The following is an 18,678-nucleotide window of genomic DNA, read 5'->3' on the forward strand; positions in this document are numbered from 1 at the left end:
GGAGTAGACTCCCATTCTGAGTTACTTTCTTTCAGACAGGTCTGCCCACGGCCTGCTGCGTCTCCCCGGTTGGCCTCCCTGCCCCTCTCCCTATCCTGTCACCTGCCTCCGCCTAAGGGATAGATGGCAAACAGGCCTCTGCTTCTGTGCTCCATCTGGGCTCTGCAGATAAGGGGACTGCGATTAAGCCCGTTAAGCCAGGGGATGAGTGATGTGGAGGGGGATGAGCATCAGGGAGAGCAGAGAGCGGGCAGTGCTGGGCTGGGCGTGGGCACCCCTGAGCCACGCTGCCTTCTGTTTCATTCCTTCCCTGCTCAGGAGCTTGCTCTGACTTCCTCCAGGCAGTCCTGCTTCTCCATCCCTCCCCTCCACTTCAATTGATTGATAGATTGATTGATTGATTGATTGTAGAGAGAGGTGTCTCTGTGCTGCCCAGGCTAGTCTTGAACCCCTGGGCTCAAGCGATCCTCCCACCTCAGCCTCCCGAAGTGCTGGGATTACAGGCATGGGGCCCCCTCCACTTCTCTCGCTCACCTTGCCCCAGGCCCATCCTGGCCCCAGGCAGTACTCCCCACAGGTCTCCTTGCACACAGCTCGCTGCCGAGTCTGGCCTGTGCTGGGAACTAACGCCCCACCCAGAGACCCCGTGGAAACCCCCACCTTCACGTTGAGTTTCTTGAGGAAGAGCCTTTGTGCTTTGCGTTCAGTCAGCACTGCAGGGAAAACTCATGAGGGGGAACCTGTTGGAACCTCAGACTGCTTGATCGGTTGAACGCAGGGCCAGAAAGAACATTCTAGGCAAAAGACTCAGCCCCAAATGCCAGGAGGAAATAGTTCCCAAGGGAAAAGGCCAATAATATGGCTTAGCATTTTGCAAAACATTGGCCTGAGGAAAGCTATTCTCATTTCCCCACCAACTGGGACTATCTTCAATATCAAAATCATATGCCTTGGGACTTCATAGCCCTGGGAGTTAAAATGCCCAGCCCTGTCTGAAATGGACCAGCAGGCAAGAGATACTACTGTCCCAGGAAGCCCCCCCGTGCACACCCATGGCTGCCCCATCTCCTGGCTCCTGGCTCTCTTAGTTAGGGAGTCTCTTGTTTTTTTGTTTTTTTTTTTTGAGATGGAGTCTCGCTCTCTCGCCCAGGCTGGAGTGCAGTGGTGCGATCTTGGCTCACTGCAAACTCTGCCTCCCAGGTTCAGGTGATTCCTCTGCCTCACCCTCCTGAATAGCTGGGATTACAGGCATGTGTTACCATACCCGGCTAATTTTTGTGTTTTTAGTAGAGACAGGGTTTCACCATGTTGGTCAGGCTGGTCTCAAACTCCTGACCTCAAGCTGCCTGCCTCGGCCTCCCAAAGTGCTGAGATTACAGGCGTGAGCCACCATGCTCGGCTGGTCTCGGTGGGACCTCTGAAAGTCTGCAGTGTGTCCTGTGCTGGAGGAAGTAGGAGAGGAGAATGGGACAGTTGAACCAGGACCACCTCACGGTCTCAGGACACTCCAGCTCAGTTCCTCCTTTTTATGACCACCCTGTCCCCTACCCTCACATGCCCTGGGAAGCTCCTGATCCTGGTCCTAGAGGACTTGCCTGACGTGGGCACAGCTTTGTGACTCCACGCGTTGTAATGGGGTTCCCCTGCGTGTAGCCCAGCAGTTCAGTGTGACTTCACTCAAGTATTCTCTTGTACACCTATGCTTTGTCTCCTGGCCTTATTCTAAGCACATGGAGCAGGTGCCACCTGTCCTGAAGCTCTATTTCTAGACCCAGATACAGGTGGAGACCGCCCAGTGCCACCCGCTGGGTTCTGGTATCAGAAATAGGTTCTCGTTTGGGTCAAAAGAGAATTATCTGGAAGTCAAAGCCCCTTGCTACAGGGAAACCTGCAGGGAAGATCCCTTTATATTTAAGATTAAATAGATCACATTGCAAAGCCGCAGAGCTGCTTCTAAAATGAAAGAGCTGAGAGGAGCTTGGCCTAAGGGAGTTGCGGATGCAGTCTCTGTCACAGTCACTGCAGCAGTGACATGGCCCCCCTCAGCTGTAGGAGAAGAGGAGAGGTGGGGTGGGAGAAGGGGTACGTGGCATCTGAGATGCAGCAACATCTGTCCCCAGGCCATTGGGGAGCCCTCCATATGCTATGATGCTCTCTAGGATTCTCCATCTGTTTCCCCGTGAAGGGCTCCTGTGTATCCCAGGTGGCCTGGTTCCGGGTGGGCATTAGCTACGGCACCAGTCATTGGGAGTGAGGGCACTTCCTGGCCACCCCGGGTGTACTTAGGGGTTCAGCATTAAGGAGCCTTGGGCTGCTCAGTGAGGAGCACCCTACCTCTCAGGTTGTTGGTTTTAGCAGATAAAACTACATGCCACCCAGTTACATTTGAGTTTCAGATAAGCAAATGTGCCTCCACGTTTCATCTGGAGGTACGCCCAGGGAGACAATTCGTTGTTCTGCGGGCTTTCCAGAGGCTGAGGGGTGCCAGGAAGGCTGAGCAGCCAGGGTGATCTGCACCTCCCTGGGCCGTGCCTGTTGCCGCCAGCAGTGTGCCTGCCATCCCCCGCTGCCTGGCAAGTTCCCGGGCTGCACGAGTAAACAAGTATCCCAAGCCACAGGCGCCAGGGAGCCCGCAGGGCCTGGCCTGGGGTGTGTGCTTTTCTTGGCTTTCCAGCCCAGCCCAGGAGAGGGCATCCTTAGAGGGGCTCCACAGCAGATGTGGACTGAACTTCCTCTCCTCCTCCCCAGCAGCCATCAACGCCAAGCCAGGAGAGTGGCTCCCAAGAGCACGCCAGGAGGAGCCTCATCCGGCCCCCACGGGGACCTCCCGCCAGCCAAGGGAGGCGCCCCAGGACCCAGGCAGTGGAGAGACCACCAGGTAAGGGGGATGTCACTAGACCTCGAACCTTACTCTTAGTGCTCTGGGAGTGGGTGCCCCACGCCAGATGCAGAGCACCCAGGAGACTTGGAAGGCTCCTCTGAGGCCCACCATCTGACAGGGGAAGCCAAGGAGCAGCGTCAAGATTCCCGGTGAAGTGCAGCTACCACTCCTGGCCACCCTCGGAGGGCTGTGCTGCCTGAGAGCTGTCAGGCAGACGGGAAGGACACGGCACTCAGAAGCATGCCCACAGGACCAGTTTTCAGAACTGCCAGATGGACATGTCCGGGGCTGTGTGATGGGGTGACTTAAGGACAGTGTCCTGTCTTAGCTTTTTGCATTTGGAGGAGGTGGGCTGGAGGGCAGAAAGATGGAGAAGGAGATGAGTAAATGGTTTGGCTCAGAGGTCACTGCCTGAAACAGAAACTGGGCCTCCAGGCCGGGGCATGGTGGCGCACGCCTGTAATCCCAGCACTTTGGGAGGCCAAGGCAGCAGGAGGATTGCTTGAGCCCAGGAATTGGAAACTAGCCTGGGCAACATAGTGAGACCCTGTCTCAAATAAATAAATAAATAAATAAATAAATAAATAAATAAATAAATAAATGAAAAAAAAGAAGAAGAAACTGGACCCCCAAGCAGAAGAAAAACAGAACGATGTTCTCTCTTCCACTGTACCACGTGAGCACAGACTGGCCCTGTGGGTTATTAACGGTGTTCTCTCTTCCACTGTACCACGTGAGCACAGACTGGCCCTGTGGGTTATTAACGGTGTTCTCTCTTCCACTGTACCACGTGAGCACAGACTGGCCCTGTGGGTTATTAGGCCTTCTTTAGGGTCTAGAAAGGACCTTTCCAATCTCGCCAGCTCTTTCTTTTGGATCTGGAGAAACCTGTTCAGGGAGAGGGGCCTGGCCTGGGTCTCAGACGCTGCCTGTCCCTGACCACCAGGCACGCCAGCTGCCTCTCACCACTTCCTCCTGACCATGAAGGAAGCCAACCTCCTGGGGTGAAATACGGGGCTGGAGCAGGCTCAGCTTAGTTCTGGGGGCCCCGGGAGAGGACAGGCAGGAAGACTGAGCAGAACCTGCACCCACTGGTGGGGAAAATCAGAGAGAGAGAAAGAGGCAGGAGGAGAAATCAATGGGGAGTGGCAGACAGGAGGAGGATGCAGGAGAAAGGGGGTGCAGACGAGTGTGCTGAGCTTCCTTGGGTGGGGATGGGCTAGAAGCCAAAATTGGAACTGTGGGAAGGATGGGAAGGACTTTAGGACCTGGGCTAGGGAAGGGTGGGGACAGTGCTGGCCAAGAAGCAGAGGTGTCAAAGGTGGCCGCATTACTGGGGGAGGCGCCAAGCCCCTGGACTCCTCCAGTCCCACTGCCAACCTGCCTGGGGACCCAGGGACCCACCTCCCCTACCTGGGCCTCCCCTCTCTCTGTGGCTGAAGAGGAGCTCATCTGCCAGACCAGGGGTTCTCAGGCTCTCAGCATCCCCCTGAAATGGGGACTCAAAATGAGAGACCACTGAGGGGTGGGCCAAAGCTCTCTCATGCCACAAGTCCAGACTGGATCCTCCCCTGCAGTTCAGCCAGGCCAAACGTGCCCTTCCGGTGTAGGCCGCTTCTTTTTACTTCCTGCAAATGCTGAGTTCATTTCTGAGGCTCTCCACTGGGACAGCCCTCTCTCCCCAGAAATAACTGTTTTCACAGTAGGTAGGCAGCCGACCCCGAGAGACCTCATTACATCAAGCAGGGTTGCCTCACTGGCCCCCCGAGATTCTGTTGGGCACAAAGACCCCTCAGGGTCCAGCCTAGAAGTGCCCTCCCCTTGGTGTCAGTCACTAAAGCCAACTCGCATTTTAAGCCTGGGGGTTCAGTGTGAGGAAGAATAGGATTGAAAGAGGGAGAAGTACAAGTTGTTCCATCTCCCCCTTCCTCCCTCACTGGCAACATCATCTGGAATATTACGGCATTCTAGATGAGATATATATATATATACCTCATATGTATGTGGTATACCTCATCTAGAATGCCATAATATTCTAAATGATAAGAGGCCATCTCTTGTCAGGCTGACTTCAGCCCCAATTCAGGTCTCAGCTAAGCATCCCTTCCTCCTGCCTGACCCCAAAGTGCGGGTCACGCCCTTCTGCCAGGCTCACAGGAGCCAGAGTCCCTCCGTGAGACTGTGGGGAGACCCCACTGTGTTGTCATGTGGCTGCCTCTCACTGCCTCAGAGACAAGCACAGTGTCCAGGCATAGAGAGTGTGCAGGGCCTGCTGGGTGTACGGGGAGTGTAGGGCATGCAGGAGTGTGCACAGTGTGCAAGGTATTCAGGAAGTGCATGGCTGCAGGGAGTGTGCCAGGAGTGCAGGAAATGCATGGCTGCAGGGAGTGTGCCAGGAGTGCATGGCTGCAGGGAGTGTGCCAGGAGTGCAGGAAATGCATGGCTGCAGGGAGTGTGCCAGGAGTGCATGGCTGCAGGGAGTGTGCCAGGAGTGCAGGAAATGCAGGGCTGCAGGGAGTGTGCCAGGAGTGCAGGAAATGCATGGCTGCAGGGAGTGTGCCAGGAGTGCATGGCTGCAGGGAGTGTGCCAGGAGTGCATGGCTGCAGGGAGTGTGCCAGGAGTGCATGGCTGCAGGGAGTGTGCCAGGAGTGCAGGAAATGCAGGGCTACAGGGAGTGTGCCAGGAGTGCAGGAAATGCATGGCTGCAGGGAGTGTGCCAGGAATGCATGGCTGCAGGGAGTGTGCCAGGAGTGCAGGGCATCTGCGCTGTGCTCCTGTGCCTGGCCTAGGTGGTCAGAGTACCTGTTGATGAACAAGTGGGAGAAAGGGAGAAAGAGTGGTTCTCTATATGGCTTTGGTGGGGAACGTTTGTCCCCTCAACTTCCCTGAGCTCTGCTCTCTTGCTCTTTCAGGTGAGGTCTCACACCCAGAAGAGGAATTGGTAGATGGGCAGGAAGCCCCTGGGACAGTGGGGCCCTGGGTCAGTGGTAGACTGAATGATAGCACTGGTTACTTAGCTCAGCTTTCAGGTGTTTTAAGGCTAATGGCCACTCAAGCTCTGCTCCAGTGAATTCCAGCAACTGTCTTGCTGTAAAATTGCTTTCTCGGAGGCTGGGGAATAAAAGTCCAGACCTGCCAGGCGTGGTGGCTCATACCTGTAATCCCAGCACTTTGGGAGGCCGAGGTGGGTGGACCACGAGGTCAAGAGATAAAGATCATCCTGGCCAACATGGTGAAACCCTGTCTCTACTAAAAATACAAAAATTAGCTGGGCGTGGTGGCGCGTGCTTGTAGTCCCAGCTACTCGGGAGGCTGAGGCAGGAGAATCGCTTGAACTGGGAAGCCGAAGTTGCAGTGAGCTGAGATTGCGCCACTGCACTCCAGCCTGGATGACAGAGTGAGACTCCGTCTCAAAAAAAAAAAAAAAAAGCCCAGACCCTACAATCGTACTGCCTTCCCCCAACCCCCGTGGTGAAATTTTCCTTTTCCTTGGTCAGCTTCTTAGACTCCTTAGATTAAGTAGCAGGAGAAAACTAGTGTTGATCAGGCTTTAAAGATGTATTTAAATTAAGAAAGAAATGCATATATCCTGCGAAGAGCCCAAGTGCTCCCCACGAAGTATGTCAGTCCACAGAGGCTGACTTGCGCCCCGGAATGTGCAGGAAGGTGATGGCAGGGCTGCCTTGACTGTCACCTGTCGGTCCTTCTCAGCATGGCCCTGCCACTCCAGAAGAGCAGCCCCAGCCGGGTGCCGGGTGCTTGTGCCTGGAAGTTCACCTCCACGTGGCCTGAGGACAGGTGAGGGAGGGGGCTTTGTCTGAGGAGCTCCTCGCACCCAGGCCCAGGACACGATCAGAAGCAAATGTCAAAGATCCTGTCCTGCCACAGATGAGAAGTGATTATTTCGCAAGTGCTATGACATTTTTAAAATGAGAAGAGATTGTACATATGTCTACATGTATGCCTTTCCCCTCATGTTTGTCCCTGAGGATGGACAGCAGCTCCCAATGACACATTCATGCATCCAGCTAAAGAAACAACACATGCTCACGCCTGTAATCCCAGCACTTTGGGAGGCCGAGGCAGGCGGATCCCCTGAGGTCCAGGAGTTTGAGACTAGCCTGACCAACATGGGAAACCCTGTCTCTACTAAAAATACAAAAATTAGCCAGGCATGGTGGTGCATGCCTGTAATCCCAGCTACTTTGGAGGCTAAGGCAGGAGAATCGCTTGAACCCAGGAGGCGGAGGTTGCAGTGAGCCAAGATCGTGCCACTGCACTCCAGCCTGGGTGACAGAGCGAGACTGTGTCTCAGAAAAAAAAAAAAAAAACGACACATGAAGCCTCAGGAGGCCGAGGAGCTTGAGACGTGTTGCCCAATGTGTGCCCACGGCACAGGAGCTATGTGTGCAGCTGGTTCCTCTCTGCCTTTATCTGGTGTACTCTGTTCTGGCCCATTTCCCCACCTCTGCCCCTTTCTGGGTTTTCTCATCACCCAGATGAAATGTCCGCAGCAATAACTGAGAGCCGGTTACGAACCCTCTGGGCAGAGTCGCCTAGGGGCCCTGAATGCTTTTGTTTGGCCTTAATGCAAACAGAAGGGACACAGGATCCTCTGCTGGGTGATGCTCAGCAGCCGGATTATGACTCAGCAGCATTCCAAACACAGGCAAAGATTCAGCATCTCCCGAGGCATGTTATGGCTCTTCCCTCTCAACACAATGTTCCTGTTGATAAGCTGAGATCCCATAAGGGCCAGGCTGCTCTAATAAACAATCAGCTACCTTGCAGAGCACCTCCCAACTTTCCCGTATATCACCCTTTACGTTTTTGCCAGGACCCAGTCCCGTGCGTTTCTGTGGCACATGACTTTCCATATGTCATAGGTGACTGCCGTCCTGGACTTCCTTTCCACATGGTTTCTCTGCTCTGCCCTAATCTGGCCTCATCTCGGGCCAGACCAGCACCATTTCCTGGCCCTGGCCCCTGGCTGCCTCCAGGCTGCTGAGCTCACCATGCTGGGGGGATGGCGGGCCCTGAGGCCACCAGGGGCTCAGCTGACGCTTACCAACAGCCGTCCACCCCACCTCCCACTGCATCCTTCCCAGAGCCGCTAGAGCGTCCAATGCAGGGGCCTAGCCTCCTAGGTCCACACAGGCACCGCCTGCAGCAGCCCCCAAGGTGGTCAGACTGCCTCACGGGGTGGGCTCTGCCAGGCCAAGGGGCAGCTCCCTGATGCTCTGCTGAGGGCCACTTTCTTTTTTTTTTTTGAAACAAAGTCTCGCCCTGTTGGCCAGGAGTGCAATGGTGTGATCTCAGCTCACTGCAACCTCCACCACCTGGGTTCAAATGATTCTCCTGCCTCAGCCTCCCGAGTAGCTGGGATTACAGGCATGCGCCACCACCCGCAGCTAATTTTTGTATTTTTAGTAGAGACGGGGTTTCACTATGTTGGCCAGGCTCGTCTCAAACTCCTGACCTCAGGTGATCCACCCGCCTAGGCTTCCCAAAGTGCTGGAATTATAGGCGTGAGCCACCGCGCCTGGCCACGAGGGCTATTTTCTCCAGTGCCAGTGGGAGGGGCCAGCCAGCAGGAGCCCCAGTCTGAGGAGGCTCATTCCCACCACTCACAGCCATGTCCTAGGGAGAGGGGGGCAGGCTTAAGGTATATTAGTTAGGACTCTCCAGGGAAGCAGAGAAGCTGATTTTAGGGAATTGACTCATGTGATTGGAGAGGCTTGGCAAGTAAGTGCAAAATCTGATGGGGTAGGCCAGCAGGCTGGAGAGTCAGGGGAGAGTTGCAGTTCAGGTCCAAAGGCCACCAGCTGGCAGAACCCCTTCTTGCTCAGGGAATGCCAGTCTTTTTCTGTTATGGCCTTCAGCTGACTGGATGGGGCACTCATGTTATGGAGGGTGATCTGCCTCACTCAGAGCCCACTGATTCAAACGTTCATCTTGTCCAAAACAGAACTTCACAGAAACATCTAGAATAATATTTGACTGAATATCTGGGCACCATGGCCCAGCCAAATTGGGCCACCATGCCTGGCCCATAAAAATAACCATTATGGGCCAGGCATGGTGGCTCATGCCTGTAATCCTGGCACTGTGGGAGGCCAAGGTGGAAGGATCTCTTGAGGCCAGGAGTGTGAGGCCAGCCTGGGCAACATTAGCGAAACCCTACCTCTAAAAAAATAATAAAATTTTAAAAATTGGGCCAGCCGCGGTGGCTCGTGCCTGTAATCCCAGCACTTTTGGGAGGCCGAGGTGGGTGGATCATGAGGTCAGGAGATCAAGACCATCCTGGCCAGCGTGGTGAAAACCCTGCCCAGGGTTTTCTACTAAAAATACAAAAATTAGGCCGGGCGCGGTGGCTCAAGCCTGTAATCCCAGCACTTTGGGAGGCCGAGACGGGCGGATCACGAGGTCAGGAGATCGAGACCAGCCTGGCTAACATGGTGAAACCCCGTCTCTACTAAAAATACAAAAAACTAGCCGGGCGAGGTGGCGGGCGCCTGTAGTCCCAGCTACTCGGGAGGCTGAGACAGGAGAATGGCGGGAACCCGGGAGGCGGAGCTTGCAGTGAGCTGAGATCCAGCCACTGCACTCCAGCCTGGGTGACAGAGCGAGACTCTGTCTCAAAAAAAAAAAAAAAATACAAAAATTAGCCAGGTGTGGTGGCAGGTGTCTGTAGTCCCAGCTACTCGGGAGGCTGAGGCAGGAGAATCGCTTGAACCAGGGAGGTGGAGGTTGCAGTGAGCCAAGATCATGCCACTGCACTCCAGCCTGGGTAACAGAACGAGACTACGTCTCAAAACAAAACAAAGCAAAACAAATTTTAAAAAATTATTTGTAATGACCATCACATAAGGACTTTGATACCCAGTGCCAAATTGCTCTCCAAAAAGACGGTGTCCTCTTCCGGTTATCCTTGGGGTGGGAGGTCACGTAGTCCTGGGCCCTGCTGCCCAGGCTTTCTCTCCCTGGGCTTCTTTGGACTCACCTCAGCTGACCCTGACCTTGCAACTTGACCTTGCTGCCCATTGGCTTTAAGGCGCCATATGGAAGCCAGTTACCCTCCTGGACTTGCACAGCCAGCTTCTCCAACCCTGGGGGGCCCTGGCTGCCTTTGAGGGCTGCCTCCCAGGCTAGCTGGTGCTGGCTGCCCTGCCCCCAAGACCATGTGATGGTCCTGGGGCTAACCCAGCACTAACCCCTGCCCTTACCACTGCCAGGAATAGTACCGCTATTCATGTGAGTCATTTTTACTAGGTTTTCTGTTGTTCCTTCTTAAAATATGGCAGGGCTACACTTAAAAATGCTAAAGACGGTAAATACTGTGGATATTTTACTACAATTTAAAATAAGTGAACTGGCCGGGCGCGGTGGCTCATACCTGTAATCCCAGCACTTTGGGAAGCAGAGGTGGGTGGATCACCTGAGGTCAGGAGTTTGAGACCAGCCTGGCCAACATTGTGAAACCCCGTCTCTTCTAAAAATACAAAAATTAGCCGGGCGTGCTAGTGCATGCCTGTAATCCCAGCCACTCGGGAGGCTGAGTCACGAGAACTTGAACCCAGGAGGCAGAGGTTACAGTGAGCCGAGATCGCACCATTGCACTCTAGCCTGGGCAACAAAAGCAAAACTCCATTTCAAAAAAAAAAGGATAAAATAAGTTAACTATTATAATAATGACACAAAATGTCAAAATATGAATAGTAAAACATAAAAATTTGAACCAAATAATATTAAAACACCACATTTGATGGTTACACACATTATACCTGCATCAAAATATCACACTGTACCCCATAAATATGTACAATTATGTATCAGTTTAAAAAAGAAAGAAGTCACCTCACTAGACCATGTACAAAGCTCCTTTGTATGTGTAAACACATCAGCAAAGCTTTCATGTAATGATTTGACAACCCAGTTCCCAGGTCAGATAGCCCCGTGTATCTGTGAACTCATCCCATCAGGAGATGCATCCTGATCGCTGATCCCCAGCCCCTAGCAGAATTCTCAGCACCATGAGCTCTATCAATGAACGAAAGAAAAGCAGAGCATCCATTCATTAAATCCGAGTATATACATCAGAAGAAATAATACCCAACTCTTGTAAATGCTAACGACAGTCTGCGTGGACGTGTGGAGAGGGTGGGGTGAGACTCATAAAAGCAGAGTGGTAACAGGAGCCTGTTACTGTACCTACAAGTAAGCAACAATGTCACATAGGCAAAAGGTAGAATGTGGAAAATATTTAGGGGAGTAGTGTTATGAGTGATACAAAAATTTTAATTTTTGAGACAGGGTCACACTTTGTTGCCCAGGTTGGAGGGCCATGGTGTGAACAAGGCTCACTGCAGCCTTGACCTCCCAGGCACAAGTGATCTTCCTGCCTCAGCCTCCCAAGTAGCTGGTACTACAGGCACGTGCCACCATGCCCAGCTAATTTTTGTATTTTTTTTTTGTAGAGATGGGATTTGGCCATGTTGCCCAGTCTAATCTCGAACCCCTGAGCTCAAGCGATCTACCTGTCTCGGCCTCCCAAAGTGCCGGGATTACAGGCATGAGCCACCACACCCAGCTATGTTACAATTAAAAAATAATAATAACAGGGCTAAATCCCTACTATACTTTTGAACCTAGTTTGAAGACTTCTTACCTAAAAAGTATGAGCAGTTTGTATACCACTGTTTTCCAATTTGGATTTGGAGACTTTTCAGATGTAAGTATTATTTTTTAAATTATTTTATATGTGTGTGTGTGTGTGTGTGTGTGTGTGTGTGTGTGTGTATATATATATATATATTTTTTTTTTTTTTTGAGGCAGAGTCTCACTCTATCACCCAGACTGTAGTGCAGTGACACAATCTTGGCTCACTGCAACCTCCACCTCCCGGGTTCAAGTGATTCTCCTGCCTCAGCCTCCTGAGTAGCTGGGATTACAGGTGCGCACCACCATGCTTGGCTAATTTTTTGTATTTTTAGTAGAGACGGGTTTCACCATACTGGCCAGGCTGGTCTCGATCTTCTAACCTCATGATCTGCCCGCCTTGGCCTCCCAAAGTGCTGGGCTTACAGGCGTGAGCCACTGCGCCTGACCTATTTTTCTCATTATTAAAGTGGTATATTGTCAATGTAAAAAAAGGCATATAGAAACAAATCAAACCAAAGAATCCCACAGTCTCCTCCCAAATCCTACTCCCCAGAACCATACCTCCATCTAAGGGGTCCTAACAACTGGGCCCAGGATATGACCTCACTGAATTTTCACAGCTGTTCCTTAGACATTTTACAGGCAGGGAAACTGAGGCTCCCAAGGTATCAGGGAACATCCGTGCAGTCACCTTATGGAGAGCAGTGGGGCCGGACCCAAAGCTCCATGGCGCAGGGATTCTTTCCCATTGGTGCCTGCATTTCCCCACCTATGCCCATTGTCTCCTTCTGCCTGTGGTTTCTTTTTTATGTGTTTGTTTGTTTGTTTGTTTGTTTATTTATTTAGAGACGGAGTTTCGCTCTGTCACCCAGGCTGGAGTGCAGTGGTGTGATCTTGGCTCACTGCAACCTCTGCCTCCCAGGTTCAAGCAATTCTCCTGTCTCAGCCTCCTGACTAGCTGGGACTACAGGCGTCTGCCACCACGCCTGGGTGATTTTTGTATTTTTAGTAGAGATGGGGGGTCTCACCATATTGGTCAGGCTGGTCTCCAACTCCTGACCTCAGGTGATCCACCTGCCTCAGCCTCCCAAAGTGTTAGATTACAGGCGTGAGCCACTGTGCTCGGCCAGTTTCTTTTTTTCTTTTCTTTTTTTTTTTTTTTTTTTTTTTTTGAGACAGAATTTCGCTCTTGTCGCCCAGACTGGAGTGCAATGGTGCAGTCTTGGCTCACCGCAACCTCCTCCCAGGTTCAAGGGGTTCTCCTGCCTCAGCCTCCTGAGGAGCTGGAATTACAAGCACCCACCACCACGCCCAGCTAATTTTTGTATTTTTAGTAGTGATGGGGTTTCACCATGTTGGCCACGCTGGTCTCGAACTCCTGACCTCAGGTGATTCATCCGCCTTGGCCTCCCAGAGTGCTGGGATTACAGGCGGGAGCCATCACATCCGGCCCCTCCTGTAGTTTCTAACACTGTGGTAGCTGGGACTCCAGGTTGCACGTTTTGTTCTAGGGAATGTACATCAGCCTTCACCTGCAAGCCCCGGGCCCCCGGCACTCCAGAGATGCTGGACTGGAACCTACCCAAGGCAAAGGCGTCAGTTCTGGCCCCTCCGTTCTCTTCGTGTGGCCCCCAGCAGGCCAGCCGCCCCGGCTCCACAGCGTCCTCCACAAGGGGCCTGCCGAGTAAGTCAGCCTGGGCCCCGCTGGCATGGGAGGATGGCTACCCGCCCACCCGGAGGGAGGGGCATTTTGGTGCTGCATTTGGCCCCGTGCTCCTGTGTGGGCCAGGCCAGGCCAGAAGGGGAGAAGGCCTGCTTCCCTTCCAAACACAAACAGGCCCCAGCGGGCGGCTTCCTTTCCTCCAGGGACAGGTTCTGCATGAATCTTCCTTCCTATTAAATTCCCTTTGGCCTCAGTGACTCAAACTCAAGCTGAGGAGGGAGACCTCCAGGCAGGTCACTGAGAGAGAAGCCCCTTCCCCCTACCCTCTGTGGAGCTTATAGATTTGGCCCTGAGCTGGCCCTACTGCCCTGGGGTTAGCCCTGAAACTCAGACCTGCCCTGGTGGAAGGTGGTCCAGCCCCTGGTCCAGCCGCTGTGTCCCTGCCTGGCCCAGCCTCTCAGGCCACCCCCAGGTCAAACAGAAGCGGGTGTCTGCTCGCAGGCTGGATGGAGGGGCTGTCAGAGGGCCTGCAAATGGGATGGGCCCAAGGGCCCCCACTCTCTCCCTGGGGCCTCCCTCTCACCCTCTCACCTGAGGCTCACTGTAAGGACAACTTTGTCTTTCTCTGTCGCCTTCCAGCCTCTGCCAGTTGATGGCCCCTCCACCTCCACGCCCCAGCTGAGCTCAACCTTTCTAGAGGGCTTTACCAAAACTCAGGGGAAACAAAAGGACAGAACAAAAGAAGGTCAGGCAGGATGAAAGGGGTCCCGCTCAGGATATGCGCATTTCTGTGGCCGCCCCCAGCCCGCCCCACCCCACTACCTTCCTGGCCGGGCCCTGGGCGCTCTGGTCAGCTGGGGACATGCTGGGTCGGAAGTGGGGGTAATGGCCATGGCTGGGGAGCCAGGTTGGGACCCCTCCCGCCTCCCACTGGGAAACACGCCCCAAACCCCAGCCGAGCCAGCCGTAGCCCAGGTCAGGTGCAGAGGAAATGCGGCAAATCCAGGGGCGGCTCAACCAGGAGGAAGGTGCCACTGGGGCAGGGATCCCCAGTTCATAGCGACAGTGACACCAGCAGCTGGCGGCTGGCCTGGCCCCACATCTAGCAGCATAGCATGGTCGCGGTGTGGACGGCTCAGCTAGCCATGGGCGTTGTGTGTCCTGTGGGCTCAACAAAACTGTGAGCTGTTGCCAGCAAAGCTGGCTGAGCGACCCGCACCAAAGGGCCTGCTTCCTGTGAGGAAAAACAGGCCTGCCAGTCGAGCCCCGGCCACAGAACAGGCGACCTGGGGGAGGGAATGTTCCCTCACTTCTAAGCCGGCTGAAAGAGGGACTGAGTGGGACAGAGGGGATTCTGTGCGGAGACCGCACAACGCTGGCGTCTTGCTCTGGCTTTTCTCTCCAGGCAGCCAGTCTCACAGGAAGTAAGGATGTCCCCGGGTGTCCCCATCACGTTGCCGGAGGACCAGCCAGCTTCCCGCTCTCAGCTGGCAGCAGCTGCCAGTGATGGATGTAAAGGGACAGTTGTCCACAAGACTCGGGGAGCTGAGGGGAGGCCGGCTCTCCAGGCAGCACCAGACCAAGGCCATCGCAGCCCCACCGGCCGGGTCACTTTCTCCCGGGGCAGAGCCACCAAGGAGGGCCGGGGAGAGCCTAGAACTGCGTCCTGACGAGGGGGATTTCCTGCTTACCCTTCACACACACAGGAGGGGGTGGCTTTTGCCCGCGGGAGATCTTCTGGCCCCAGAAACAGCAGGTGCTGGATTTGCAGCCCTGGCCCTCCAGGCCCCAACGGGGCGACAGTGTGGGGCCAGCCTGGAGCAGGGCCTTTCCAAGGCTGCTGAATCCAGCTCTCCTCACTCAGACCGACTACCGGGACCCAGAAGGAACTTAGGTGAAGCTCATTTTATTCTCAAGCCTGTGTCTCAGCAGCAAAGTTGGTGTTTTCCTCCTCTGTTAAAATCTGAGAAAGAAGGCCGGGCGCAGTGGCTCACGCCTATAATTCCATCACTTTGGAAGGCCGAGGCGGGCAGATCACGAGGTCAGCAGATCGAGACCATCCTGGCTAACATGGTGAAACCCCGTCTCTACTAAAAAAATACAAAAAAATGAGCAGGGCGTTGTGGCAGGCGCCTGTAGTCCCAGCTACTCAGAAGGCTGAGGCAGGAGAATGGCATGAAGCCGGGAGGCGGAGCTTGCAGTGAGCCTAGATCATGTCCCTGCACTCCAGCCTGGGCGACAGAGCAAGACTCCGTCCCAAAAAAAAAAAAAATCTGAGAAAGAATATGGCGTGCTCCACCCTCTTCAAAGCTCTGTGCCTCTGCGCATGTTTTTTGAAGGCCTTAAAAAGGTCACTGGTGTGACCAGGGAGCACCTTCTGCCTCCCTCCCTGCACCGGGACCATAGACACAAACAGCTCTACCCACAAAGTGGCCCGTCCTGCGGGGCAGGCCTGTGCGCCCCTCACCAGGGCTGTCGTCAGAGTCCAGACTTAGGGCAGAGGAAGGATGTTTGCCTTCAGGACCAGCAAGTCACAGGTGTCCTGGATGTTACCCAAGCTCTAAAATCAAATAAAACCCATCGGTATTTAATGCTCTGTGTGTGTGTGTGTGTGTGTGTGTGTGTGTGTGAAGGGAAACGGAAAGCAGATAAAAGTCATGTGCCCTCCCCCAGGCACCTGATCTGCCCACCAGACCCTTCAATGGGGACATCTCTGTGGTCCCAGTGGTCGTAAATAAAGGCTAAGCGCTGGATTTTTCCACAGCCCCCTGACACCTCAGGAGCGCAGGCAGAGGAGGCAAACAGGAGGCCAGGTTACCCAAGAGATGACCAGAAGCTCATCCAGGGCCGGGACCCCGGTTAATCTTGTGAGTTCTTGGCAGTGGCTCCAGGCTGGGCACATTAGATACTGTCGTGTGACTGGCCTGGTAGCCACCTCTTGGTTCTCCGGAAATGTGTGAGGCCACTCTGTGCTCCGGGAAGAAGGTTGCCGTCCTGACCTGTCAGCCTCCAGGCCCTCTCTGAACTCCTTACTTGACCTGGAGGCTTCGGGAGCAAACCCACAGCTCGCCCCTGGTGTCAGTGGTGCAGACAGAGGAAAAGTACAGAGTTCCCAAATGCTACTCCTCCGTGGTGAGACTTTGAAAAGGTGTAGAGTGGTTGCAGACGAACAGCAAAGGAGTGAAATGGAAAAATCTCTCTCGCTCCCCACAAGAAGTCCACTCCCCTCCGGATTCCTCAGATGCCACTGGCTGGCACAGCCTTTCCCGCCCTTGGTGTGGGAGCAGCAGAAATCCAGGGGATGGGAGAATCATCGGGGTCAGGTCAGTGTCTACCTCGTATGAAGTCAACAACTACTTTTCCCTCAAGCCTACCAAAGAGCTAAAGTCTGATCTGTAGTTGTCTGATGGTTTGAGGAGAAAAGATAGTCTTTTAGAGAAGTGGGGAGTATCCAACTTAGGGTCAAAATACACTGAGATTAGGCTGGGCGCAGTGGCTCACACCTGTAATCCCAGCACTTTGGGAGGCCAAGGCAGGCGGATCACTTGAGGCCTCCAGGAGTTCAAGACCAGCCTGGCCAACATGGCGAAACCCGGTCTCTACTAAAATACAAAAAATTAGCTGGATGTGATAGTGTGCACCTGTAATCCCAGCTACTCGAGGAGGCTGAGGCACAAGAATCGCTTGAACCTGGGAGACGGAGGTTGCAGTGAGCCGAGATCATGCCCCTGCACTCCAGCCTGGGCGACAGACAGAGACTCCGTCAAAAAAAAAAAAAAAAAAAAACAAACAGTTGAGATTACCAGGTGAGATACGGGTGGTTCTTCCGGGAAAGTGCTGAAAATATCACCCAGGCCTCGGCACCACACCCTGGGAGGGTCCACTCCTGGGCGCACGCCTCTGCATTCCAACGCTGACAGCTAGAAATATACTTTGTAAAATACCAACAACTTATTCACAAATATTCCAACTATCTACTGGCTCCAATGAGCTTGCTGAGGATGGGTATGACCAAAGTCTAAGGGGAAAAAATCAGAAACACAAATAAACCTGCTTAAAAGTCAGGTCTCCAGATGGAGATCCGAGCAGATGGCTCCTAAGGTTTGCCCCTGAAAACTACCAAGGGAAGCCACAGAGGATATTTGGACCTTCTAGAAAATGGTAAGGCCCCAGGTGGATTATGCTTCCTCTGCCCTGGAGGCTGAGCCACCCCTCTGGTTTCTTCTGAGTGGGACTTGATCTCATTTCTGCATTAACAGCAAAGTGGAACTGTCTGGCAAGAGCTTAAATTAGGACCTGTGGTGGGGACTTTAATAGGCAGGTGGAGGTTTGAGATCCAGTTCGCTGCCAGAAATTAGTCAATAGGTGAGGAAAGATTTGACCCAAATCAAAAGAGCTAAAAAATAATAATAATAGGCCGGGCGCGGTGGCTCAAGCCTGTAATCCCAGCACTTTGGGAGGCCGAGACGGGCGGATCACGAGGTCAGGAGATCGAGACCATCCTGGCTAACACAGTGAAACCCCATCTCTACTAAAAAATACAAAAAAAAAATCTAGCCGGGCGAGGTGGCGGGCGCCTGTAGTCCCAGCTGCTCGGGAGGCTGAGGCAGGAGAATGGCGTAAACCCGGGAGGCGGAGCTTGCAGTGAGCTGAGATCCGGCCACTGCACTCCAGCCTGGGCAACAGAGCAAGACTCCGTCTCAAAAAAAAAAAAAAAAAAAAAATAATAATAATAATAATAAAATAAAAATAAAAATAAAAATAAAAAACCCAGATGAACAAATAAGGTTCATGAAAAAAAAAAAAAAGCCATGATAAAATATCAAACTTTTTAATAAAAACAAGTCTGGCCCTGTACTTGGATGACCCCACCTGTCTTGTCTAACCCTAATCCCAGCCCCAGTTTTAATAAAACTGTATTTACAAAATGGGCAGCTGGGACGCGGACCAGAGTTACCAATTTGATTTTTTTAAATATTGCATTAAAGTATTACATCATTTGTCTTCATACTGAGTTTTGGGGTATCCCTCTAAATTTTGTATGAATACCTCACCCCCTCTTCCTAATCCTGGCCTAGAATCTGGGGGATCCCTCTGACCCTTCCACAGTGCCTGATAGCACAGCCTGTGGCTGGTGGTGTGCCTGTTTGCCTATCTTTATCTCTCCAGATACTATTTGGGGTGTGCTGTTCTAAGAAGTGATTAGGTTAGCTTTTGCATATAACAAACTACCTCTGAAACTTAGTGGCTTAAACCAACAAATATATTAGCTTTATAATGATGTGGATCAGTGATGGGGGCTGGGCACAGACAGGCAATTCTTCTGCTGGGCTTGGCTGAACTCAACTGTGTCTTGTGGTCAGAGGGCAGTCAGGGGCTTCACTCATGTCTGGTAGTGGGCTGTTGGCTGAGCCCTTAGTTCTCCTCCAGCTTAGGCTCGTTCACATGGTGGCCTCGGGGCTCCCATGGCA

At 53.1% G+C, this 18,678-nt stretch overlaps 1 protein-coding gene across 24 annotated transcripts in view; it reads left to right on the forward strand.

Moving 5' to 3' along the window:
* Positions 1-18,207, forward strand: part of LOC105473938 (armadillo repeat containing 9) — a 183,919-nt gene extending 165,712 nt beyond the window's left edge. For 8 of the 24 annotated variants that reach the window (XM_071073523.1, XM_071073524.1, XM_011728166.2 and 5 more), the window contains 4 exons: positions 2,749-2,878; positions 11,535-11,613; positions 13,056-13,228; positions 14,613-18,207. In XM_071073523.1, coding sequence (XP_070929624.1) covers positions 2,749-2,878; positions 11,535-11,613; positions 13,056-13,228; positions 14,613-14,877 — 647 coding nt within the window. In that variant the 3' untranslated portion in view covers positions 14,878-18,207. Of the gene's footprint in view, positions 1-2,748; positions 2,879-2,999; positions 3,356-11,534; positions 11,614-13,055; positions 13,229-13,846; positions 13,953-14,612 lie in introns of those variants that run through there. The other 16 variants (XR_982588.2, XR_982589.2, XR_003016277.2 and 13 more) reach the window with 15 other exon arrangements.
* Positions 18,208-18,678: the final 471 nt, after the last annotated feature.

The sequence above is a fragment of the Macaca nemestrina genome, chromosome 11 (genome assembly GCF_043159975.1).
Source record: "Macaca nemestrina isolate mMacNem1 chromosome 11, mMacNem.hap1, whole genome shotgun sequence".
NCBI lineage: Eukaryota > Metazoa > Chordata > Mammalia > Primates > Cercopithecidae > Macaca > Macaca nemestrina.